The 25,653-nt window shown below is 38.7% G+C and overlaps 3 protein-coding genes across 3 annotated transcripts; all 3 read left to right on the plus strand.

Moving 5' to 3' along the window:
• The first annotated feature begins 4,364 nt into the window (after positions 1-4,364).
• On the plus strand, positions 4,365-9,672 carry LOC110058356 (cyclic GMP-AMP synthase-like receptor 1). The gene is made up of 4 exons (XM_020765001.2): positions 4,365-5,373; positions 5,754-5,880; positions 6,758-6,906; positions 7,115-9,672. The coding sequence occupies exons 1-4, from the start codon at positions 5,082-5,084 to the stop codon at positions 8,185-8,187; spliced, it is 1,641 nt and encodes a 546-aa protein (XP_020620660.2). The 5' UTR covers positions 4,365-5,081; the 3' UTR covers positions 8,188-9,672.
• A 2,149-nt stretch (positions 9,673-11,821) lies between these two features.
• LOC110058452 (cyclic GMP-AMP synthase-like receptor 1) lies at positions 11,822-17,547 on the plus strand. Its single transcript, XM_089290598.1, has 4 exons — positions 11,822-12,387; positions 13,404-13,518; positions 14,882-15,030; positions 15,634-17,547. The coding sequence occupies exons 1-4, from the start codon at positions 12,066-12,068 to the stop codon at positions 16,653-16,655; spliced, it is 1,608 nt and encodes a 535-aa protein (XP_089146724.1). The 5' UTR covers positions 11,822-12,065; the 3' UTR covers positions 16,656-17,547.
• Positions 17,548-17,576: 29 nt separating this feature from the next.
• On the plus strand, positions 17,577-23,760 carry LOC110058453 (cyclic GMP-AMP synthase-like receptor 1). The gene is made up of 4 exons (XM_020765102.2): positions 17,577-18,631; positions 19,403-19,559; positions 19,965-20,116; positions 21,065-23,760. The coding sequence occupies exons 1-4, from the start codon at positions 18,316-18,318 to the stop codon at positions 21,577-21,579; spliced, it is 1,140 nt and encodes a 379-aa protein (XP_020620761.2). The 5' UTR covers positions 17,577-18,315; the 3' UTR covers positions 21,580-23,760.
• Positions 23,761-25,653: the final 1,893 nt, after the last annotated feature.

The raw sequence follows: 25,653 nt of genomic DNA on the forward strand, positions 1-25,653 counted from the left end.
TGTGAAAAACACGTTCAAGGTATCTGTTTTCGTCACGTAAGCTGTCCGGTGTGTCACAAACTAGTTGCGCTCGTCTCGTCAAAGTCTTTATAGTCGTGGCTTTGTGTGAAGTCGGGTTGTAGGATGATTCGTCAAGTAATCTGTCGGTATGCGTCGGTTTTCTGTACACTGTCGTTAGTAGTTCGTTGTTGTCGCGGCTTACCAAACAGTCTAGAAAAGGAAGTTTTCCATTTTCTTCGATCTCTTTAGTAAACTGGATGTCGGCGTTCTGTTCGTTTAGGTGGTCGTGAAAATCGTCAATTTCGTCTTTGTGAACGGCGGTAAAGGTGTCGTCAACGTAGCGTAACCAAAGCGGTATCGTTTGTCGGCAAGTTGCAAGGGCGCGTTCCTCCACGTGTTGCATCACAAGGATAACATCAGAAGCAGAATTGCTTCCACGGTACAATCAGCCTCTATACCTGACAATAACTTGACAAAAGACGAACAGCAAGCACTGAAACGACTGAAAAACGACAACAACATTGTCATACTACCAGCCGACAAAGGACGTGTCACTGTTGTTATGGACAAGACTGACTACTTTGACAAAATGGACGCACTTGTTAACGACAAACAAACTTACGAAGAACTTAAACGCGACCCGACGCCAGCACTTCAACGTAAACTTAACAGCAAAATACTTACGCTTAAAAAGACTGACGCTATTGACACTCAACGCTACTATCGACTGAGGTGCTCAGTACCTCAACCACCGAAACTTTACGGACTACCGAAACTGTACAAACCTGGTATACCGATGCGACCTATAGTGTCATTCTGTGGGTCCCCTACGTATCAACTATCTAAGTACTTGACGACCATACTGCAACCCCTTACTGACAAATCAAGACGCAAACTACAATCTACGGAGAACTTTATTGACGCTATTAAGACAGTACAGATACCTGACGACTACAAACTTGTGTCTTTTGATGTGAAATCACTGTTCACCAGTATTCCACTTCAATTGGCATTACAGTGTACCGAGACCGCTATACAACAATTTACTGTTGAACTGCCGTTACCTACAGAAGACATCATGGACTTACTGAACCTTTGCCTTACATCGACTTACTTTCAGTACAACGGTAAACACTACAAACAGTTGCATGGAACAGCAATGGGGTCGCCTGTTTCTGTTGTTGTCGCAGAAATTGTGATGCAACACGTGGAGGAACGCGCCCTTGCAACTTGCCGACAAACGATACCGCTTTGGTTACGCTACGTTGACGACACCTTTACCGCCGTTCACAAAGACGAAATTGACGATTTTCACGACCACCTAAACGAACAGAACGCCGACATCCAGTTTACTAAAGAGATCGAAGAAAATGGAAAACTTCCTTTTCTAGACTGTTTGGTAAGCCGCGACAACAACGAACTACTAACGACAGTGTACAGAAAACCGACGCATACCGACAGATTACTTGACGAATCATCCTACAACCCGACTTCACACAAAGCCACGACTATAAAGACTTTGACGAGACGAGCGCAACTAGTTTGTGACACATCGGACAGCTTACGTGACGAAAACAGATACCTTGAACGTGTTTTTCACAAAAACAACTACAACGCTGACTTTATTAGACGAAACATTTACCGACCTATTAGACTTCATTCATCTGACTTTATATTAGTCTTCCTTATTGTCTTATTTAGCTATCCTTCCATTACAGGAACAAACCACTGACAATCAACACTTAAGGCCTAATTTGATATATTAACATCCTTACTCATCTTTTTGCCTTAGAGGAATAAAACAAACCTGGTCCTTTGGTTACCGGTCATTTGATTAGCCCCTAGCCAGTTAGCCCCCAACCACAAGTCGATTAGCCCCTTACTCATGTTTAAAGAACAAGAAATATACTGTTTTTTTTATTTCTGGTTGGAGGGTTATCGACTTCTGGCTGGGGTTTAAATGGTTAGGGGCTACTAGACTTGGGGGCTAAATGAGTGTTACCAATCCCTGCATTTGATGTCTTTTCTTGTTATTCTCAAAAGCCTTCAAGTCTCGAAATTGGCGTATTTCAAATGTTGTGGAGGTTCTGTTGACTCAGGTTTGCCTGAGTTAAAGTTAGTTGTCTGGATGAATGACCATTTTACCTGCCTACCTCATTACTAGCACTCAACTACAGGTAACATGGCTCATTTGCCTTCCCTGGGCCTATTTCATAAATTATCTCCCTCAGCAGATGAGTATATGGCAGCCCTATTTTGATACCCAGAAGTATTACAGAGCTTTCTCCCACCGCACAAATAAAACTGATGCTTATCACCAGTACAAATTATGCCAAAGCATGTGAGCGGAAGCTGCTTTCTTTATATTCACGGGTCAATGACTTGTAAATGAAATACCTCAATCTAGTAAAGGTTCACATTGAGTTTGTGCCTAGCAAATAGTCCATTTTGGACATTCCCATAAGCAGAAGCAGAAAAATGATTTCGAATTTTCGAGTTCACATTTGTACTGAACAGTAAGGGATGGAGGTTTCAAAACCTCCATAATATATCACTGTATTATCGAGACATGCAAACTGGTAGCTATTTTCAGTGTTGTTGACTGATCTGCAACTACCTTCAAGTTTCATGAAGTAAATTACTCAAAAGAAAGTCTTCAGACTCAACACATTACAGGAAAATCATAAAGTAAATGCAGTCTTTCATAAGACAGTAAGTTATAACGGAAAAAAACTCTAGACAGAAAAGCTTGTTTAAGGTGGCCGAACACAGTTTTCGCACACGCTTTTGCTGATACAATTCAGCGTGCGCACAAGGATTGCAAAAAACAAACATGCCGTCAATAGAGCGATCATTTTATTAACTTGACACCCGCAGTATCTGTGCTATTTTTCTCTATTATTGAACGCAGTGTATTGATGGCTTTAGTCTTTTATCACAAAGATATGTTAGAAAAGGTAACGATGCAAAGAACCCAGCAATTCTTAGCTTTTTCTTTTTTACCGAAACAACCCAGTTAAATGCAAGGCATGCGTAATAAGTAAAAAAACTGCGATTGAATGAAAATTTGCTCTCTCGGAAAAACGCCTATTTCTCGAGAACCACCCATTAGAATTTCACGAAATTTGGTAGGAAAATACTCTAGGAAATAAGTAACTGGAGTATTGAAAATAATTGAATTTTAACTAAGGAAATTCTAGATATTCCAGTGAACCTTCAACAAGGGATAATTAAAGATCTGTCTGTTAAATTATTAGCAAAATGGTGTTAACTTGTGAGAATCGTTACAAGCTTGTTGCATGCAAATTATAAAAAAATCTAATGACTAGATTTTCTACAAATAAAAACGATTTTAAAGGTCTGTTTACTTTTATTCATGTTGCCATGGCAACGGCACATACGTCAGCTTAACCATCAAAAAACTGAAGTTTGTGCTGTCAGCTTGCTGCCATTTTTGGTGACCGAGAGATCAAGGGTTTTAGAGAAAAAGGTGAATGAAACACAGGTATCAAAAACTGTGTTCAGCCACCTTAATGTAAGATCAAGTTTAAATGTACAATTCTGAACAGTTGAGAAATATTTTAAAGACGTCCGTTCGGAGGCTTCGCGATATATGATGACAGACATGAAACAGTTCGACATTGCTCTTTTCCATAGAGATTAGAGAAGAATAATTGGTCGGTGTGAAGATGGAAGGAACCTTGAAATTTCCACAGCAAAATTAAAACTTCAGCTTCGTTTTCTTCCTGAGACGGGGAAACCTCTCCAGGCAACCAAGAATGCAACCACACTCGCCAGGAAAATAGCACAAAGCTAACCCTAAAACCTTCATTCCTTTAGTCCTGATTGTCTCAGAGCTGTCGTTAAAAACTGCTAACAGCGATTAAAAAGTTATCGAATCGAAGGCAAATCCTGAACAAAAATGGCAGCGACACATGTTTCGGCTTCCTCGCGCATTATGCGCATGATCGTTACGGTTCTCAAATGATTGACAGATTTCTTTACCGGGGCGATCATAGAAACCAGAAAAGCGGCGAGATCAGGTAGCTGCCAGCCCCCCTGCTTCAAGTGGCATGTACTAAAACCCGAAACAAGCGAAACGACCGAAACGAGTAAAATAGTAATTAAATAAATAAAAAAGTTAAAAAAAGCCTTGATCTCTAGCACGTTACTATGGTAGCCGGTTCTCGTACCCAGATCCTGCTCTTAAGCCACATGTGTGACATCGTGACATCACAAACCTGAAAGGTGGATGAGCGCAAGCGTGTTGAGCAGGAAGACATCGATAAAAAGGTGGGTATTTTCACATTCTGAATGGTATTCTAGCTAAAACAAGAAATCTAATTTCAAAGACAGGTTTTCTCTTCGTATCGTGGATTCTTCGACGGTGGCGAATCGAATCGTCTTTTCGAGAATGACTTTGCAGCATTCTTCGTGCGAACCAAGACTTTCTTTAATATATGTCTCTAAGGAAAAACGAGGCCTTCGTGACCCCAGCAGTTCTCAAAATAATTTCTTATTAGGCGTTCAGCTCTTCACGGATACTCTTGAGATTGTGTTTCCGTACATCCTGGGCTCGGCGTTGTCGATTCGCCACCGCCTAAGAATCCACGATACGACCAGAAAACCTTTCTTTGAAATTACATTTCTTGTTTTAGCTAGAATGCCATTCAAAATGTGAAAAATACTCACCTTTTTCTCGATGTCTTCGTGGTCGTCGTCGACACCCTTGCGCTCGTCCATCTTTCAGGTTTGAGATGTAACGATGTCACACATGTGGATGTGGGTACGAGATCCGGCTGCCATAGTAACGTGCCAGAGATCAAGGCTGTTTTTTTAACTTTTTCATTTATTTACTTATTATTTTACTCGTTTCGGTCGTTTGACTCGTTTCGGTGGTTTCGTTTTCGCTCGTTTCGGTGGTTTCGTTCAGTTTCGGTGGTTTCGTTTCGTTGTTTCGGGTTTTAGTACATGCCGCTTCAAGTACACCACCAAGATAAAGCAGCTGCTTATTTTCCTTTCTGTTTAGTCACTTAACGTTCATTATCCTGAGGCAGAAAAACGGCGACCTTAGCAGGAAAATGAATGAAGAAGAGTTGAATAATCTCTTAAACGTTTTTACCATCAATAACGTTCAGATACGTCGTGACAGAGAGCAGGAAGCTTTGAATTCTTGGAATCCGATAGTGGAAGCCATTCTTGTTTACGTGGGGCAGAGACACGATTATTTCGCTACTCTTCGAGTCCTTCATTCTGGAAGCTACTATGAGAGAACAAAAGTAGGAGAACCTGATGAATTTGATCTGATGCTGGTGATGGAAAGTGCGGTATTTTGCGAATTGAAACTTCCTGGCTTAAGCAAACCGCCGATAGGTAGGCCGACGTGTTTCTCGCGTTGCATAGCGTAAATTGCGTTAACGTTTTATTTTTCGCATAGATTACGGGAACAATGCACAGTGTTGCAGGCTCGAGAGTCTTATATCTTTTATAGGAAAGAAGATTTGGGAAGATTTGCGAGCAGTTGTTATGTTAGTGAGGCGAAAAATAATAGGATAGCCACTCAATTTCATGTCGTCTATCATTGTAGGCGTCAATTATATTCGGGTCACCCAGCTACAAATATCACAGTATTCCATCCTACTTAGTGGTCACCGTTGCAAAATTAATAGAATTTAGAGAACCAAACTGAGTACTTCTTTTTATCATCAGATCGCCTGAAAACTATACAATTTCTTTTGTCTTCAATTTTTCAGGATTTGCTAAAGGGGTAATGATGAATGGGAGCGGGAGAATGCTGTTTAATACTTGCACTGCAACACAGGTCAAAGACATTTTTACAACGCTTGTCAGGGAAGCAATCACGGATCTAGGATATGAAAGGTACTTGTGGAATTAATTTTGTGTATTTTTAAGCCTAAAAAATTAAGAATAATTTTTAGTTGCAAGAGCAGCGTGTTTCAGACGAAGCGGACGCGTAACACAAGAAATTAAACGTGCCGTCAGTTATGTATGTTTCAAACTACCCACATAAACGTTAACAAAGCAGACTATGTGAACAAAAAAGGTCCTAGACTCGTTGGTTAACTGTATGGCGAAAGTATCATGGTCGCATTTACAATACAACTTATTACCCTACATGCTACAGTATATCATTTGACTCTGCTGCTAGAGCTTGCTAGACAAATACAGCTTATAAGTCATAGTTTCAAGAAAAATTTCAGTCAAGTTCGAAATAAAATTACAGAAAACTTTTCAAGTCAACGTGCAGTCGTTCATTCAGGCTGTTCCATCCGCACGAACCGCGCTTGAGAACAGAGGCTTTCTCTTTTAGTGACTTCTTCAAAGGGCCGCTACTTTCAGGAGGACCGCTACTTTCGGGGTTCAGTAGGAAGGCAAAAAATTAATGTTACTTTCGGGAGCCGTTATTTTTTTTTTAAGTGGGGGTGGGAGAGAGAGCGTTACTTTCGGAATTCTCCGGTATTATGTTCATTACCCCTCAAACATTTCTCGCAACACGCACGGTTTTCAAAATTGATAATCCCCATTTAATTTTAGCTGAGGAATATTCAGTCACTTGGTGTGTTTAGACCAATTGTGCGCGAGCGAAATATTTGATGGATTATAACAGGGAATAGAAAACAACGAGTGAGCCAATCAGATAGAACCCAGCTGAGTGGCTACTATCTAGTTATTTTTAGACATTGATGTTGATATAAATTTAAGTAAATCATAAATGTATTGTAATTTTCATCTTTAGGAATGTCAGTGTTCAGTCTCACGGTCCAGCAGTGACCCTCAAAATAACCAATGAAAACGGAAGAGTATATTCTGTTGACTTAACCCTTGCTATCAAGCATTGGTCCTGGCCAAAAGATGCAGAGGAGTGGAGGAGAGAACATCAAAATGGTATTTGTTTCATTTGCCATTGAAACTGTATAATTTGTCTTTCGTTAAGTTAACAACCACAAGCAGAAAAAAGGGAGTGTTTGTTTCAAATGTTGTTTAAATTGATTCTTGAAGTTTTACCGGATTTTTTTGTCTGACTGTAAGCATCCAAGCTCATAACGTGGAGTCTGAGTCTTATTATGACTATACTGTTTCAAACTTAATTTAGGTTGGCCTAATCAATCACTCATCCAAGAGATTTGCAGAGATGGTTGTCATCTGGTTGCAAAGCAGCCAAAGGGACAAAGCCTTCCTGAACAGGACAAAGCACTTCTGTGGGGATATTCCTTCTCAGCAGCCGAAAAGAAGCTGTTTCTTAATGGTGGTAACAGTGAAGCAAATTCTTGTCGGAAGCAGGTTTTGCGTATTGTGAAGGCCCTGAGAGAGAAACTAAATCTGGAACCGCTGAATTCTTACCACCTAAAGACAATCTTGCTCTATGAGTGTGAGAAATGCCCTCTTTCGTCCCAGTGGGGCAGTATTCATCTCAGTGAAAGGTTCTTAAGCCTTCTTGAAAGGCTTGAAAATTGTTTGTTATGGTCAAATTGTCCTCATTATTTCATCAGAAATCTTAATTTGTTTGAAGCATTCACTGGCCAACAGTGCTTCGATTTGGCGAGGAAGGTGAGAGAGATTAGATTGCAACCAACAAAAGTGTTTAGCCATCTCATGATAGAGCAATCACTCCAGCAATCCATTCAGCAAGCAATAGAGCAATCTCTGATGCAAACCACGAAACAAGCCTTAATGGAGCAGGTCTTACAGCTAACCCAGCTGGAACAGTTCACATCCCTAGTACTGGAGCGAGCTGTAGGGCAGGGCATAGAGCAAGCTATGAGACACACCCAGTACCAAGTCCAGGAACAAACCCTGGTGCAAGTCTTGGGAGCCCTCAGACAAGTTCTGAGAGCCATGCTGAAAGCTTTTGGAGTAGGCGTGGGGAAAGCTGTGAGGCATGAGCTGCTACAGGAATTCAATCAAGGTCTGGAGCAACTTACCCTAACAGACTATCAGGGGAAAGTTTTGAGGCAAGACTGGGAGCAAGCCTTTGTGCAAGGCCAGGAGCACGTTTTTGCACAAGCAATGGGACAAGCCTTTGTTGAGGGCCTGGGACAAGTCTTGGGACAAGTCCTGGGACTAATCCTGGGAATAGCACTGGAACAATCCTTGGATCAATTAGCTCAAATTTTTCAATCATTTACTTATATTTTTGTAATGTCTTCATTGAGTGCAATGCAATGAATGCAAGTAACAGACTGATTGCATCACGTGACAATATATCTTACAGATATTCTGGTACTCCAGGCTGAAATACAAGTAAAAATAAAAAGATAATAAATATGACCATCTGATGTAATTCAAACCTATCTCTTTTATTAGGGCAGTCCCAGCGCATCTCTGTCATTCAGATTAGAAGAACTGGAGGTCATGGGGATGATAATGAGATGCACTTTTAATTCAAAGCATACCAATGCATGTACAGCATAAGTTTGATTGCATCATCTTGACTAACTTTTGTGCAGAGTTAAAAGAATGCAAAAAAACATGATACGAGAGGCGATAAAGCTTGCTGTCTATGATTATGTATTAGGCGTGCTAGGCTTAGAGGATGCTTAATAGATGTTTCAAGTACAGTAACAATAACTTTATTATCATATAATTCAATAACAAATCTTAGAAGCTCGCAACTAGCAAAACTATTCTGGGCAAGCTACGTTTACTTAAACAGTATTATATAGTTTAGTTAAAAGAGAGAATAAGACAAAAAACTGAAGGAAAGAAATTTGAGTAGATGATTGAAAATTAAACCAAAATATTATACATGACACATGATTATTAAATTAAGTAGGGAAACATGGTTGACATGAGACAGTAGAGCGAGATAACAATAATAAATGAGAACGAAATGGGAAAAGAGGACCTCATACTAATACTAATTAAACAGTGAGAGATACTTAGAACTTTCAATATAGCACATATCAACATTTGTCTCCTCATTTTCGAGAATTTCCAAGAGTACTTTACCGTTACTCAATTCTCGTTTGAATGGTGTGTCTTAACTCACGGAGTTCTATGGGGATACCGTTCAATATTTTTACACCAATTCTAGCGAGGGAAAATAACTCAACGCCGTCGTTTCCTTTCAACGTTTAGGGGAATATAAACGTTAACTTTGTTATTTACAACATTGCTTGTAATTTGAGGGTAGGAGTAGGGTAAGCTTTATTATTGATATTCAGATCCTTCAGCTTTTTCTTAGGAGACAAATACGAAGAAATCATTATTTTATATTAGTGCCTTTTTCTTAAAAATAGTACAATTAAAACGTCTTCTGGCTGAAAACATTAAGTTAAAATAAGCTTTTGGCTGTCAACCTACAGCCTTTCATTGTTTTAATATGCCTTGATAAGAAAGTTGAATAGAGTTAACGGGAAGCTTTTTCAGCTAATAGCATTGTTCAATTCAAATCTGTTAAAACAATGTTACCCTTTTGTAAAACCATTAGCTTAAATAGACAGTTTAACCTTGTGTACAGCAGCAACTTTTACCTATAGTAAGAGCAATAGCGAGTCTATACAATAACTGATTTACTTAAGCATATTTTCATTAGTAATTGTTGACTGCAAGGCACTTAAGTATTAGAAATATTTACGTATCAAAACTGATTCGAATATGATTTGTTTAAAACAGCATGTATCAATAAAAGTCCACTGAAACAAAAAAAAATTCAGCCATAACTGAATTTGCACTTGGTTTACCCATAGATGACTTGTAATGTCGTCAATGTTTAGTAGGGCTTAGTATAAAACGGTATGAAACTGTACCAGTTCTGTAAAGATCGGTCCATAGGTCTAAAGAGGTTTGGAAGACTTCTTCAGGAGATAGATAACTTTAATTTAAATTTAGCCATGTTTTGTAGATGAAAGCTGGCAGTACTGCTTCCATTGTCTCGGTCAGTGTCTCATCACTAAGCTCACTTTATTGCGATACTAAGTTAGAAATGTATTTGACAGCGTATTGTGTCCTTGGGCAAGACACTTCACTCTCACAGGCCTCTCCCCACCCAGGTGTATGAATGGGTACCGGCTGGGGGTAACCCTGCGATGGACTAGCATCCAATCCAGGGGGGAGTAGAAATACTCCTAGTTGTTTCATGCTACAGAAACCGGGATAAGCTCCGCCTTGATGGGCCACTTGGCTCGTATGCAGTCTTTACCTTTTACTTCGGAACCCAATCCACAGAATTTTTTAAAACTTTGCAAAAAGTTGCATCTTATCATGCTTATCTCAATTCGATAAAAAAAAAAAATGGGGGTCACCGAGCTCGTTTTTGAGTTATAAGAGCTTAAAGCTAACATTAAGGGTGTTTTTAGCAGGTCATTTTGTCGTTATGGTAACATGTTATATCGAAAGGATGACCACAACTTGTTTATCAATGATTGGTCATTTCTGTGATATCATTATTGTAGCATCACTTGTTAAACAGTGGTAGTATTCATCCTTCAAAATATAGCTGTTGGAAAAGTGCTGGAAAGATCTGGAAACTGTTGCCAGCCCCCTCAAAAGGATTCAAGTCAGACTTAAACAAAGAAAACCATTGTTTGAATTGTTTTAGTTTTTCACCTTTTTTCAGAGTGCATGAAGGAATGGCTTCTCATTGCCTTTGCGGTTAGTCCCTTGGTTACAAAGGTTAGTTGAGCGCTCACACAACTCAAATAACTGAAGTCGTCTATTCGCACTTTGTGTCATATTTATCTGTCTACTCTCAGAAGCTTTACGCATTTACCCAGACTTACGAAACTCCGTTCAAACATGTGTTTCAGCCTAGGGCCAAAAAAATATGACAAAAAAGCTCTATAAATAACCGGTAAAAGAGCTCTAATTTCAAAGGGCATGCGCAATTCAATTCAATGAAATTTTCACCATTGATTTCTTGGGGTGAATCACGTTTAGAGCCAAAATTTTAAAAAATCTGTAAGACAGATTTTGAGCTATTTTTTATCTCGCATTTTCTTAGGTTGCGAAAAATCTGTCTTACAGATTTTTATTTTACTCGGCATGAATGTTAAATCAGAGCCACTTTCTTATTCCTGAAATTTTGAGGTAGGATTATACGGGTAGGTCTTGAGAAAAACGTAATTTAACCTACTACTGCCCAGTCTCTTCTTAGGTACTCGGTCGCTCATTTTGGCGATTTGTTGACGTTTAATTGTTCGAGTTTCACATGGAATGGTAAAAGACTTAGTAAACAGTAAATAGAGAAAGGAAAAACATCTTGGAACATTTTTAAAAAGAGTCAGAAGTTACTACAGTTTTGATGGAATATGACAGCCCAAGCCACCTTAAATCATGCTGACTCGCTCCGCATGAGTTCTTTTTTTGTCGCTAGCTTTTCCATGGGCAGAAGAACGAAAAAAAAAAAAAAAAAAAAAAACGGCCCAGTTCCCTGCGCAATATCGGAATGGCCTATTGTCACCCTTTTTATTGCACATACAGACATAGTTGAGGTAGATAGGAGTCCAGGGAGCTGGGAATTGTCTCCTTTTTCATGTCCAGGGGGCGGGGAATAGGCCGCCGAATGAGAAAAATATATCAAATCCCCGGGGGGTATGCTGGTGGGGATGGTAGCAAGCGGAATTGAACCACGCATTATAACCGGAATAAAAAAAACGTTTCGAAACCAGCTATAGCTGCACATGTTGATTGAAATAGGTTTTACATTTACTGGTAACTAAGCTTTAAAACATGACAATAAAACAAATTCAAAACAAGGAAAGCTAGATGTGGCTTATATCCGAGGAGCTTATAACCGGTTGTAATTTTTGGTTTCAGGTAGACGAGCTATGTACAATTTTGTTACTTTTTTTTACGAGGAAACTGGCTTTCAACGTGTGTTGACTTCGTATCGTCTCGAAATTTATCGGAGGTCTTTAGTCTGCCGCTTGCACTGCGAACGCATTTGCCATATGCAAAGAGACTTCCCAGCAAACATCGGAAGCTTGCGCTTTTGCGCGCGAAAGTTAGAATCCGGTAGTTCGTTATTTATATTTGTAGGAGGAAAACGTTAGAACGTGCACTCTATATAGAGCTGGACATTACGGCAATCCTTGTCGCCAAAAATGGATGGAGAAGATTTGACTAATCTGCAGATGAATACCCTTTTAAACCATTTTACCACCTATTACGTACAGTTACGTCGTGACGAAAAGAAGGAAGCCTTAAGCTCTTGGAAACCGATTGTGGAAGCCGTTCTCGCTTACGTGAGGGAGAGAAGTCGGGAGAGAAACGATTACCTCGCCTCCCTTCAAAATCTTTATAGTGGAAGCTCCTATGAGGGGACGAAAGTTGGAGAGCCAGATGAGTTTGATTTAATGTTAGTCATGAAAAGCGCGGTATTCCGCGAAGTCAAAGAACTTCCTGGTGTAAACAAACCTCCGACAGGTGGGTTGAATAATTTGATAGGATTCCAAATGATTCTGGGATTAGCCCAAGATCACGCAAGATCGCTATATTGTATATTGCCTCCTCAGAATTGAAAAACCAAGTACAGTGTACGCATGTGTTTAGCGCAAGTGACCCATTTTGATTCATAATTACAGCAATTCGTTTAATTTAGCAGTAAGTTTTGCAAATTCGAACAATTCAAAGCACTATTAGAAACGCACTATTAGAAAGTTTAACGTTAGCTCTCTACAGGACGAGGGATGTATGCGTTGTTCTTGCTGTTTATCTATGTAGCTAGTTGTTAAATAACTATTAGGTGATAATATTACGATAGTATTTATCAACAAATAAGTTTTTTTTAAATTCAATTTTAATATTTTAATATTTTCTTAAGTTTACTAAATCTTAGGTGAATACATTTTACTTTATATTTTAGTCTCCCCAATTAGTAGAGCACTTGTGCTCAGCTATTAAGACTGAGACTTAAATAAAGTTGTCATTCATTCATTCAAATCAAATAGCCCTGAGTGACTACTATGTGAAAGGAGAAGGTACGCTTGCAGACGTCTCGTTTTGGGGGTATAATTGGCCAACTTTAGCATCACTTGGATGCTGAAGAAAAAATGCCAATGCATAACCCACCAAGGTTGTGCATTTATGAAAATTAAAAAGTGTTGTCAAACCGTGCTGAAGTTTAGATTAATCAGGAGTGAAATCTTTAAAATTTCTTCATATATGAATTCAGCACTCAGTGAGACAATGACAATGCCAAATTAGACCCAATTACTGCAGTTATATATTTTAGCTGTTATTTATGTGTATATTTTAGACTGGCATCTGTTAGGGGTCAAATATAGCTTAAGCCATGGTCTCGTTCAGAGTTTTAATCCCAATTTTCCAACGAGTATCCCCACCCCTTTAACATGCCAGGCCTGCTTGACCAGACAAAATGCTGCTTTTTTATGGACTAGTTGACCAAATAAGACCAAGCTTTTGTTTGCTGCTTTTTGCAGGATTCACCATAGGAATATTGACTACTCGTGAGAGTGAGAATCCTTGTTGTGCCAAAGATGTCAAAGCAGATTTTGCAAAGCTTGTTAAGGAAGCCATCCTGCAAAATAGTTTTGAGTAAGTCTGATTCATCTAAAAGGTGTAATTAGTTCAAATAAATCTTAGATGAAGAAGTTTCCAATTTGCCATATGAGGTAAATCTCATTTCGCAGTTGCTTGTGGGACTGCTCCTGGTGGCAGTATGGCTTCTCGTCATTTGTTTTACTCTTACTAGCAGTAATCTGACATCCAGATCTCACTGTTTGATGCCTGGCCATGGGAGATCTGGGTTCTAGCGGCAGACTTGCCCTTGATTTCTTCTCATTTCTAGGATGGCAAACTAGTGGCAGTCTTTTAACCCTAAGCTCTTTGTCATCCTCAGAGACACCTGTTCCTCTAAGGTGGCAGGGCTTGGCATGAGGAAAAGGTTGCTCTGAAGACACATGTCAGAGGTCAAGATTCTCACATACAGACCAACTAAGTTCGGTTAATAAGATGTTTATTAAATGGCAGACAAAAATTTATTCTTTCAATGTTACTGGTTGCACTAGCTGACATTTTGCTTTCAAACGGTGATGAACTGAACTTAAATCTGCCAAAGTTTACTCTTCCTTTTTACTCTTTTTCCTCATCAGGCTTTTTGTCAGCTTCCACTAATATTTTTAGAAGAAAATAGTCAATATTTTAGGGATGTTTTAGTTTGCAACTTTTTCACCGCAAAATGTAACCGGTCCAGATGCCGGTCTAGATGGGAAAATCTAGACCGTGGTCAATTTTGATTTCAGCCAATCAAATTTGTGAATTCTTTAGTTCCCAGTCCTTGCTAGAGACAGCCAAATAATAATAACTTCTTATTAAACTCGAACATTCGGTATTAACGGGACAATCTCAAATTGAGACCTTGCTGTATTGACCGAGTGATAGAGAGGTCCAAGCACAGCAAGGCCAAGGTTTGAGATTTTCCTGTAAACACCAAACATTCGAGGTTAATAAGTAGTTTATTATCTGGCTAATAAAAGCTGTTTGGCTGTTTTCTTCATCCTGTCCAGCACCAACTTGATCTTCATTTAACACTGTGGAATTATACACTGTTTTTTCTGAAATTATAGCTCATCTGGGTGATAGAATTTATACTTAGAGCTTTCCTCATCACTCATTGTTTTCAGCCACTACAATTTTCAGAGAAAAACCCAATGATTTTGTTATTTACTTTTTGCTTTGCCATTTAGGCCCATAAACTGCCCATGTGCATTACAGGAAAATAATGCCCTACAATTAGCCAATCAGCATGCACATTATATCGGCTGCAAACACAAGCCATATAATAAGTAACAATAACCAAGATTGCAATAATATTTGATACTGAAATAGATATTTTGTATTGATATTTATTTATGTATTGATTTACTATTCATTTGTAGCTTTTCACCTTTATATGTAGGAATGTTACCGTTAAGTGTTGTGGTCCAGCAGTGACGCTCAAAATTACTAATGAAAATGGAAGAGAATATTCTGTTGACCTGACACTTGCAATCAAATATGAGTCCTGGCCAGAAGATGCTGAGGAGTGGAGAACAAGGCATAGATATGGTATTGTTAAATTTCTTACTGAGAAGCATTGATTTTCAGAATTTAAAAAATCATGAGCGGAATAAAGTTTTAGAAATTACAAGAACAGCTACTTATGTTCCAGCATTAGTGGTGTTATGGCACAATTTTTTTTGGCAAGGTGAAAACCAGCATAATCACATTAACAGTGAGATGGGAAGTAGCTTGCTGCACCCTTATGATTTTTACAATTTTATCACTTTGTAATGAAAAATCAATCAATCAATCAATCAATTGATCAATAAATGAGTGAATGACCATTTCAGTTATAGAAATTATAGAGATTGTCATTTCAACACTAAACATCCCAGTACAATAATTAAGCCATCATCATCTATCCTTTTTCTCTTTTCAAGACCTCCACATATTTCTTCCAGCTGGTCCTGTGCTGCCTTCTTGGGCCTCACACCATGACATTAGCTTAAAACCAGTCTTTATTGTACTCCTTCCTTTTCAGATCTTGCATCCAAAACATAGTTTCTTTTGTAATGCAATTGATATAGAGAGCCGTTATACTTGGTTTTATTTTTCATGTGAAAATGTTCTGTTAAAAATTAATGGCTATTGTTTTGATCTTCTTTTTAGGTTGGCCCACGCAGTCACTTATACAAGAGATTCTTCAAGATGGTTGTCATTTGGTTGTAAAAAAGCCTAAAGAAAAAAACCTTCAAGAGGAAAAAGGATTTTATGTACGATATTCTTTCTCAGAAGCTGAAAAGAAGCTGTTTAACAAGGGTGGTCATGAAGAAAATTCTTGCCGGAAGCAGGTTTTGCGAATACTGAAAGCTCTTAGAAAGGAGCTTAATCTCGGCCCCTTGAATTCATACCATCTAAAAACAGTCTTGTTGTATGAGTGTGAAGCAAACCCTGATCCGTCCCAGTGGAGCCATAAAAAGCTCAGTGAACGGTTCATAGGCCTACTACAGAGGCTTGAAAATTGTTTATTTCAAAACAATTGCCCCCATTATTTCATCAAACATCTAAACTTGTTTGATAAACAATTCTCCCACAAGAGGTGTCTTGATTTGGCAAAGAAGGTGAGAAAGATTATACTAAAACAAGGAAAGCTGTTTACATACTACGTCATTTTTCAATCCCTGCAGCTATCCGCTGAGCAAACAATAGTTGAATCTCTGATGGAAACCCTGCAACAGGTGCTAGAGCCAATCCTGCAGAATGAAACAATGTCCCGTCTAGAGCAAACACTATGGCAAGCGTTGGAACAAGCGCTAAGGCACGTCCAGGGTCAAGTGCAAGAACAAACCCAGCTTGAAGCATTGCAAGTTCTGCAAGATGAGGCAGAAGCCCTTGGAGAAGGCGTTAGACAAGCCCTAGTGCAAGAACGAGGAAAAGAATTTTGTCAAGTTCTGGAACAAGCCCTCCTGGAAGGCTTGGAGCAAGTCCCAGAGCAAGCCTTTGAGCAAGGCCAGAAACAAGCTCTGGGAAAAGCTGTGGGACAGGCTCTCGGCAAAGCCCTCGGGCAAGCCTTGGGACAAATCTTTGGACAAGCCCTGGGGATAATCCTGGAACAATTCCCAGAGGAATTCATTCCATTCTTTACCTCACTTTATATTTTTATACTTAAGTCATGTGGTTCAGTGGAATGAATCAAATGGGCTGCAGAAACCTTAAGACTGAAGTGCACGCACAACAGTACCAAAGGTTTGGGGGAATTGTTGAAGTATATCTGTAGAAACTCTAGTGTCATTTGCTCTTTAACATGTTTGTCAAACAGGTGAAAAAACCCATTAAGCTCTTTTGTTAATCTTCCAAACAGGAAATACTGAATAGAGGGACCTTGCCACATATCTAATTAACTTTAAATTTAAAATTACCAAAATTTCCCACACTTTATTTGTATAGTTGTACTAAAAGAACATGCATTCTAAGTTATTCTATACGTTTGTCAGTAAGGTAATTACTACCTCCTGATAAACCATCATTAAAACTTGGTTGGAGTAATTAACTTTTCTTTACTATGATATCAATTAAAATCCATGAATGAAGTTAGTCCATCGGCAAGGTTTATGCCTGTACTTTTAGTTGTGATTATAGTAGTGTCATGTTAAAGTAACCTTAGTGTGATTGCTTGTAGAGTTAATATTCTTACAACAAGTATGTAGGTCTTATGGCTAAAAGAACTTCAGAAACTTTAGTTTAATAATGATGAAAATAATGATAGTAATGATGATGATGATAATGACTTAATTGGATTGCACAATTACTGGAAAAACCAGTAGTTCTCATTAAGATCCTTAAGATCTGCAAAACTACTACAATTACAAATTCAAAAATAGCAAAAATCAAAAGAAAAAATAGAATTCAGAATTCGTTAAAAATTCTTGTTATTGTTAATAACAAAATTATCAATTTTGGAGTTCTGATCTATGTATTTCTTGTATATTTGATTTCCAAAATTATCACATGATTTGCACAGGCCTTGAAACGTCGTTAAACAGTTGCTGAGTCTTGAAAATTAAAAATTGAAATACCCTTGAATTTTTTTTTTTTTTTTTTGTGAAAGAAAACTTTAAAGTGCAGTCGGCATGTCAGGTGAATGTATTGAATGAGTTTTGGTTTTCAGACTGAAGCCTCTATGAACAGCCAATTAGCAAGTATGTGCCGATTCTTGCTGACGTCAGCTAAACACTGCTTCGGCAATATGGCGGAGAAACCATTTGGCAGTGTTTCACGTGGGATTATGATGACGGGAATTGAAAGTACATGTATTAACTTATATAATATTTTTTGGAGAAAAGGTGTTTTCGAATGAGGATTTCCACTGTGATTACTGTGGAGATACCGACAAAAATCACTGAAATCAGCGAAACCGTTACTTTGAGGAAGAACTGGTCGGGAGGGATATTTAGAGGGGTTTTTCGAGATATCTTGGAATTGTTTTTGTGATAGTTAGATTTTTTTGCGATTTCCAGAAAGATATGTAGGCGCTTTTATGTGATATTTGTGCAAAGGCCGAGAATTGAATGTGAAGGATTTGTGCTAAAAGTTCCCCCTAAATACGGTCAATCCCATTAGCAATTTGTTCTTTCATTTTCACAGCTTCTTATTTTAATCCTTAAAAGTACTGCGGATTCATTATTTATCTACTTACAGACCTTACAGGAAGTCTGACGCACATGCTAATTTTCCCAGAAAACTACCGGAAGTTCTAATCACAGTAGAAAGCGCTGTCGCAAGCATTTTTCATTCGGGAGCCAGGAATTTTAAAGCATTCAAACGATTCAAAGCAAGGGACTTGGCGGAGAAATGGATAGAAAGGCCACCTTGAATAGCCTCTTAAACAAATTTACCGAAGATTACGTTAAGTTCCGACAAGACCAAAAAAAAGTAGCTCTCAAAGCTTGGCAACCCATCGTGAATGCAATTGTTGCAGACGTGAAAAGGAGGGACCAACATGATCGGTTCGCCAAGCTGCAAATCCTTCCTTTTGGAAGCTTTTATGAAAAAGCGAAAGTTGGGGAACCAGATGAATTCGATTTAATGTTGGTCATGGATAACTTGGCACTGGACGGTGATCCATACGATTCTGGCGAAAACGACGGGTTGAGTGAGCCACCGACAGGTATATATTAAAAGCTTTTTAGCTTCATGCTTTTAAAACGTTACCAGCTTACAGTCCAACGTATAAGCTTTTATAAACTAACAAGAAATAAAAGACATTTACTTAGCTTATAATTTATGGTTCACACAACTAATACCTCGTAAGTCAGACTCCAAATCATCGTAATATGTAATATAATTTGGGGTAGAAATGCCATACTTTGCCGGGGGGAGTCCTTGTGTTAACGGAGGGAGTGGATACTTGACACGTATAATTGTTTCGCGTTTTTCACCCTGTTTGATAAAAAATAAAATAAATAACTATATTTAACTCGTTGGCGCCTTTGCTGGCCGTAACTGGCCTTGATGAGTGTTGGCCTTTGTTCCACTTCTAATGTCATCACCTTTGACCAAAATTGGAATCATCTAAGGTCAAGTTCAGCAGCAGGAAAAGATCTTTCCAATGATATCCAGATCAGAGTGATCAGCTCAATGGAACCTGAAATATGCACAAAAATGCTCAGAAATTTGAGTGAAAAACTTGGAGCAAAATTTCTGCAGATTTAACACTCAGCTACTCCATGGTAAAAATTGTTGTCCCAATGATGCTTTCTCAGAACTTGTGAAAAAAAAAAAAATGTAATCTGCATCCTTTACAAGATATCATACAATATTTATGTGCCACAATACTGATTTTATTGGGGAATCTGCATGTTGTTATCCCAGTAGCAAAGGTGTTGTGGGATTTCACAATAAAACTGACAAGGGTAACCCAATTTGTTTGGTGTTTCAGGGTTCACCACAGTAATGATTGACCAGGGTGAGGAAAAGCTATGGCAGCCAGACCAATGTGTTAACCATAGAGGAATGTTAAGTGCTGCTCGGGTCAAAGCAGTGTTTGTAAGGCTTATCAGGGAAGCCATCCAAGAACTGCCTGTGGAATACAGAAGGTAGTGTTAAACTGCTTCAGATAGTGATGGTATAACCTGTGTTGGAAGTCACTTGGATTATTGCCAGTAGAGTAATATTAAATGACCCAGGATACAGATTGCCGCCATTTTGCATATCATTACCCAGTTCATGTACTTTCAATTGGTTGTAGGTTGTTTGCTTAAAAAAGGCCTACAAAAGGGGGGTTATGGGTACCCCAACTATGCCCCTGAACAACAAAGGTACCAAGCAAAAATCACTTCTTTTACCATTTTGAGCTCTAAAATGCAAAATTAAGTTTTGATTAATTTATGACAAATTTACTTCCCCCCCCCCCCCCCCACTTGGTTCCCCTCAAAACCAGTTCTTAAATGAGCTTTAAAATGGTTTATTGATACATAGCACAATGTCATTCTTATTTTTAGTATGGTTACCAGTGTAGCATGTCATGGCCCAGCAGTTACCCTCAAAATAACCGACAAAAATAACATAGAATATTCAGTTGACTTGACACTTGCCATTAAAGATAAGTCTTGGCCAGAAGATGCAGAAGAGTGGAAAAGAAGAGATCGAAAAGGTATCAAGCGAATCATTATTTTGGTAGTCAAAACGTTGATTATTCAAAGTTATGAAATAACTGAACTACTATGTGCGCTCTCATTGGTCGATAGGTGTGTTTAGATGAGAGTGTGTTAAAACACGGTTGTGATGTTATAGATTTGTGCGTATTTTTGAAATTATTTTATAAAAGCTATAGAGCACTTTTTCCATGTTTACATAGCTTCATCTAAACACTCGGGGGCTGGGCAAATTCTTGAAAGTTATGCAAACTCTTGGCTACGTCTCGTGTCTGCACAACTGTCTCGAATTCTCCAAACCCTCTGTGTGTTTAGATGAGGTTATGTAAACACGGAAATGTGCTCTATTGCTTTTAAAATAATGAACCTCAAAAACTTTTACCACTTAGAGAATGTTTTCTACCCCACTATTTTTTGCCAGCTGATTGCTGAATTTTATTTTAAGTGTTTTGTAGTAAGACCCTGAATAACTCCATCTTGTCCCATTTTAAGCATATTAGTTTCTATTCATGTAAAGTACCATTGAAATACAGGCATTTTACTTCATATTATTCTTAACATGCTAACACCCAGACAAAGTTTGAAAGGTATTAGAGCAGTGAATTCAATCAGTTGCATTACCCACACAATTCACTGTAAAGGCATGGCGCCACACAAGTTAAGAATTGTTGTTGTCCCCACCTACAATTTATACATTCACTCACTAAGGTCTGGGAGAAGAGGAGTCTGCATGCAGCATATATGAACTTAATGTCATGTAGTTTAAATTTGTTGATTTTATTGTTCAAAGTACCGGTATATGGCTTCTGAGTCAGTCTGAACTGGTTCTTAGTAGGTTAAACCAACATTTTTTATTGCATCAAACTCAAAGTTGAAAATCCCAGAAATGTCTATTATAAAGAGCCAGTAATTTGTAACGGCTGCTGTTTTAATGACTTTGCATTTAGGTTGGCCCAATGAGTCACTTGTACGAAAGATTTATCAAAATGGTTGTCATTTGGTTGCAAAGCCACCAAAAGGGCACAGTGTTCATGAACGTGAAAAAGAATTTCTGTGGCGATATACCTTCTCTGCATCCATAAAGAAGCTGTTTCGCGAGGGTGGTCATGGTGAAAAAAGTTCTTGCCGCAAGCAGGTTTTTCGTATACTGAAGGCTCTAAGAGAGGAGCTTGATCTACAGCCCTTGAAGTCATACCACCTCAAGACGATCCTGTTGTATGAGTGTGAAGCAAACCCTCTACCCCAGCAGTGGAGCTTTAATTGTCTGGGTGACCGATTCCTAGGCCTTCTTGAGAGGCTTGAAAAATGTTTACTGAAGAAAAAATGTCCTCATTATATCATGCAGGAAGTTGATTTGTTTGAATTGTTCAACCCTCAAAAGTGCTCTGAATTGGCCAAAAGAATAGGAGAGATAAAATCACAACCAGAAAGGGAGTTACATAAACTCATTCAGTGCAAATAAACGTAAAATGTTGGCAGATTACCATTAGCGGTACATCTATAAAGCCTGTTCAAGCTGATAATCTTAATCAGTCTTGGTCCTTTCCAAAGTTGCAAAACCGGCTCATTTTTGTTTGTCTTTTTTCCCTTAGCAGCCCTGTCAATTTTGCTACCCACGTAACGTTGGTATTATTTGCCACCTACTTCATAAGCAGACACATTAGTACTTAAATATCTGAAACTCAGCTGCCTACTACTTCTGTTATTCTACCTCATATGACAAAACCCTTTTAGAGGGCTTTAAGCTAAACTTATTTAACTCTTATTTGGAGGTTTTCTTCAATTTTGTTCTTTCTTCAATTTTTATTTTTCAATCATGTGTATATGTAAGTAATTACACAAAGTAATTGATACCTTATTACAGGAAGTTTTCGCGACTCGTTAATTTCGCGAATTTCGCGATGTAAAAAAAGTCGCGAAATTGAAGTGACGCCAACAATCAGTGTCGCTAACATTATTTGGCCGTCTTACAATTACATGACGCGAAAATTAAGTGACCGCACATTGTGTTACTGTTGACATATAGTCTTGTTAATTTTGACATTATTCACTTTGGGAAAGTCGGTTTACCAAATTCAAGGACATGCTAGAATAACATTGCCAAGGAAATAAATTGTGTGTTCACACAAATTCACTATCTTTATTCATTTATCAAGTTTTGTGTTACTCATAAACGCGAAGTTAAATTGATTCAGAATACAAAATTTTCGCAAAATCGCGAAATTTAAGTGTCGCAAAATGTGTGCAACTCAAAATCGTGATATAAACGTGTCGTGAAAATTTCATGTAATGAGGTATTTAATTCCCTTCAATATCAGTACATATAATAACATGTTCAAAGGTAACGAGAATGAAGAAAATCCAAATTCTCCAGTCAAAAAAATGTGTGGCAATAAGTTTTGATGTTTTTTGCCCTAAGCAGGGCTCCAAAAAAATTTAATTTCCTTCTGGGCTAGTAACTTTTCATGGGCAAGGGATCAGGCAATAAGTCATCTGCGAACTAAATCATTAAAAGAGCAAACTAAGGCGTGCCCAGGGCAAGCAAACTTTGAGTGCTACTCTTCCCAACGGCAAGCTGGAATATCAAGTTGTTTTGTTTTTTCAAGCCCTGCTATAAGTTTCATAACAAGTTTTTAATCGATTGGGAATTACTATAAAGTACATGGTGTTCAAGAAAAACATGCTCTAAGCTTATTAAAACTTCACGTTGAATCTTGCTGTGATTTGTTGACATATCCGTAGTAGTTGAAAGAAAATGCTAAGAAATACAAGATAAGTTTTCCACGAAATTCTTACCTGGAAATTAAGAAAATCTGGTTTTTGGCCTCAATAATTGGGGGTCGACTTATACACGGGTAAATACGATAGTATAATATCGGATTACGATAATATGATTACCATCTTAGTTATTTAGATCTTAGTCAAGTTTTTAGAGTTTCCAAAAAACCCAAGTAAGTCGAATCATTACAAACTCAGATAATGTGCAATTTAGGTGTACATCACGAGTGCTAATAAAAAATCAGCTTTTGATGGCTCTGAAACAGCTACACATACAGCACGTAACAGTCATTTTAGGAGTGAAAAAGATGGTATCTATTCAACAATATATCGTTCCACTTTTTTAAACCCTGGGTCTTTATTTACTCCATTATGGCCCCATTTAAGAGTCATTACAATGATACTCTTAAGTCTTCATTAATACTTTCTTGCAGGGGGGAGGGGGCGTCTCCCTCCTAGTTTCTTGAGTAAAATGTGGAGGAACTTAATTTAAGAATTTTTAAAGCACTTAACTGTTAATGCCTAATTTCCCTACAGATTATTACAATCTTAAATGTTGCTTTGTGAATTTGCTGTGGATATAATAGAGAAGACATTTTCAGCAATCAGAAAAAAAAATTGTAAAATAATCTTTTATAGATCTTTTATTAGCTAACAATAACCATAATAAATATGAAATACCCTACTGTGACAAACATAAAAGCATTAGGGAAGACTTTAAGAGAACTACAGCACAGTATATAACTTAAAAGTGTCAGAAAGGTTTTATGTAAAGAAATACACATAGTAGAGCACAGCAAATTACACATGTAGAGAGAATGGTGAATCACTTACTATATCAAATAAAGCATAAGGCATTAAATTACGCAGTTTCTTGGTGTTGTGATAAAAATTTACGAATTTTCATATTACTGAGGGCGCACTAACCACTAACCATGAGTCACTAACCATAACGGGCGCACTAACCATGAGGCGCGGTGGCCTCATGGTTAGTGCGCCCGACTCCGGATCGAGCGGTCCGGGTTCAAGCCCTGGCCGGGGACATTGCGTTGTGTTCTTGGGCAAGACACTTTACTTTCACGGTGCCTCGCTCCATCCAGGTGTATAAATGGGTACCGGCGAATTTAATGCTGGGGGTAACCCTGCGATGGACTAGCATCCCATCCAGGGGGGAGTAGAAATACTCCTAGTCGCTTCATGCTACAGACACCGGGATAAGCTCCGGCCTGACGGGCCACTTGGCTCGTATGCAGACTTTACCTACCTTACCTATCCTGAGTATCACATGAATTTGGGGGATGTTTTATTAAACTATTTTATTATTGAAACCATGATAAGCAAGTGATCAGAGTTACATGTTTCAATTAGAGCATGACTAATAGAAGAGGGCCATCAACTGCAGTTACACAAAGGTATCAGGTTTCTCCGAGGATCTTACACCATTCTTGGCTTCCTTGTGTAGTACATGCACTGAAGATGAAGTCCACGTATTTCTCTCTCCTGTGTAGCGTTTCTGATCAGCAACCACTTCTTAGAAGCGATCTCTATATAGGTAGAACTACGTACATGTATGTCCATGTACTATGGAATTTTGAATGCACCTAATGCTTACAGGACCAAAGCCCTGGGGAGGGGGGTACTCCATTATATGGGCTATATAGGTATGTGCGGCCCCAAAGGGTATGGTTTTTCAGCCGTTTTGGTCATAAATAGGGTATCGATTTTGGCCATTTTGGTCATAAATAGGGCATGGTTCTTGCATTCTAGTCTTGAATTGGGCATGTTTTCTTTTAGAAAAAGCTGCTTTAATTTTTAATCATAATAAGCCCTTCATAACTTATGTTTAGGGCAATTGTGCCAGCCACAACGGTCATAAATAGGGTATCGAATTTTTGTTCAGGTCATAACTAGGGTAGGGAAAATCGCAAATTTTGGTCATAAATAGGGTAAGGGAAGCGGGCAACACACCCCCACCCAATTTTTCTGGGAGTACCCCCTTTTCCCCGGGCACCAAAGAGAGAAATCAGAGATACCACACAAGGCATAACTGGTGAAACAATGCCGGAGTCTAAGATGCCTTCACTATTGTGTCCACCATAAAACTTTGCTCCTGCTGCAATGGCGCCAAAATTCTGATGCACACCAATTTCAATCAAACTTTCACAAAAACTCATTTACTTGCGAGGTCCTTTACATTCAAAGTAGAATCTGTCAGTATAAACTTTTGGCACAGAAATATGGCGAATAGGCGGGGGCTTTGGAAAAACCTCTGATCTGATCCATTCCAACACCTTCCTCTTTACACTTCAGAACACTTATCATAAGTTTCCTGAGATCAATAGCCAATTTGATAATATCAAGGAAGCGGAAGCCCTTTGTCCTCATAAACATCGTCGCGTTCGCATTTTTACCTACTTGGACCTTGGCCGCCTAACAGCTCTGCCAAATGCTCTTTGATCAGGTTCAGATCGTAACGCCCGCAAGTAAAACCGAAACAGGTACCTAGTCGCACCATTCCACTATTGTTCTCCGCTTCTTTCCTGGAACCAGGTCAATATCTTCTGGCATGAACCTCGATCTTACCCGCTTGGCCCGAATTTTTTTCCCGCGCCTCTCCAACTCTTCCATAAACTTCCGGATCAGCTGTTTTGGGTTAGCGTCGCAGATATGCGTGGGCTCGCACTCGAGCGTGTCACCGATGCTCACTGAAATCTGTACATGAGTAGTTTCGAACGTGAGTGAAGCCGTTGCTTCCTCT

The sequence above is a fragment of the Orbicella faveolata genome, unplaced genomic scaffold (genome assembly GCF_042242905.1).
Source record: "Orbicella faveolata isolate gen_17 unplaced genomic scaffold, um_ofav_v1 contig_2, whole genome shotgun sequence".
Lineage (NCBI taxonomy): Eukaryota > Metazoa > Cnidaria > Anthozoa > Scleractinia > Merulinidae > Orbicella > Orbicella faveolata.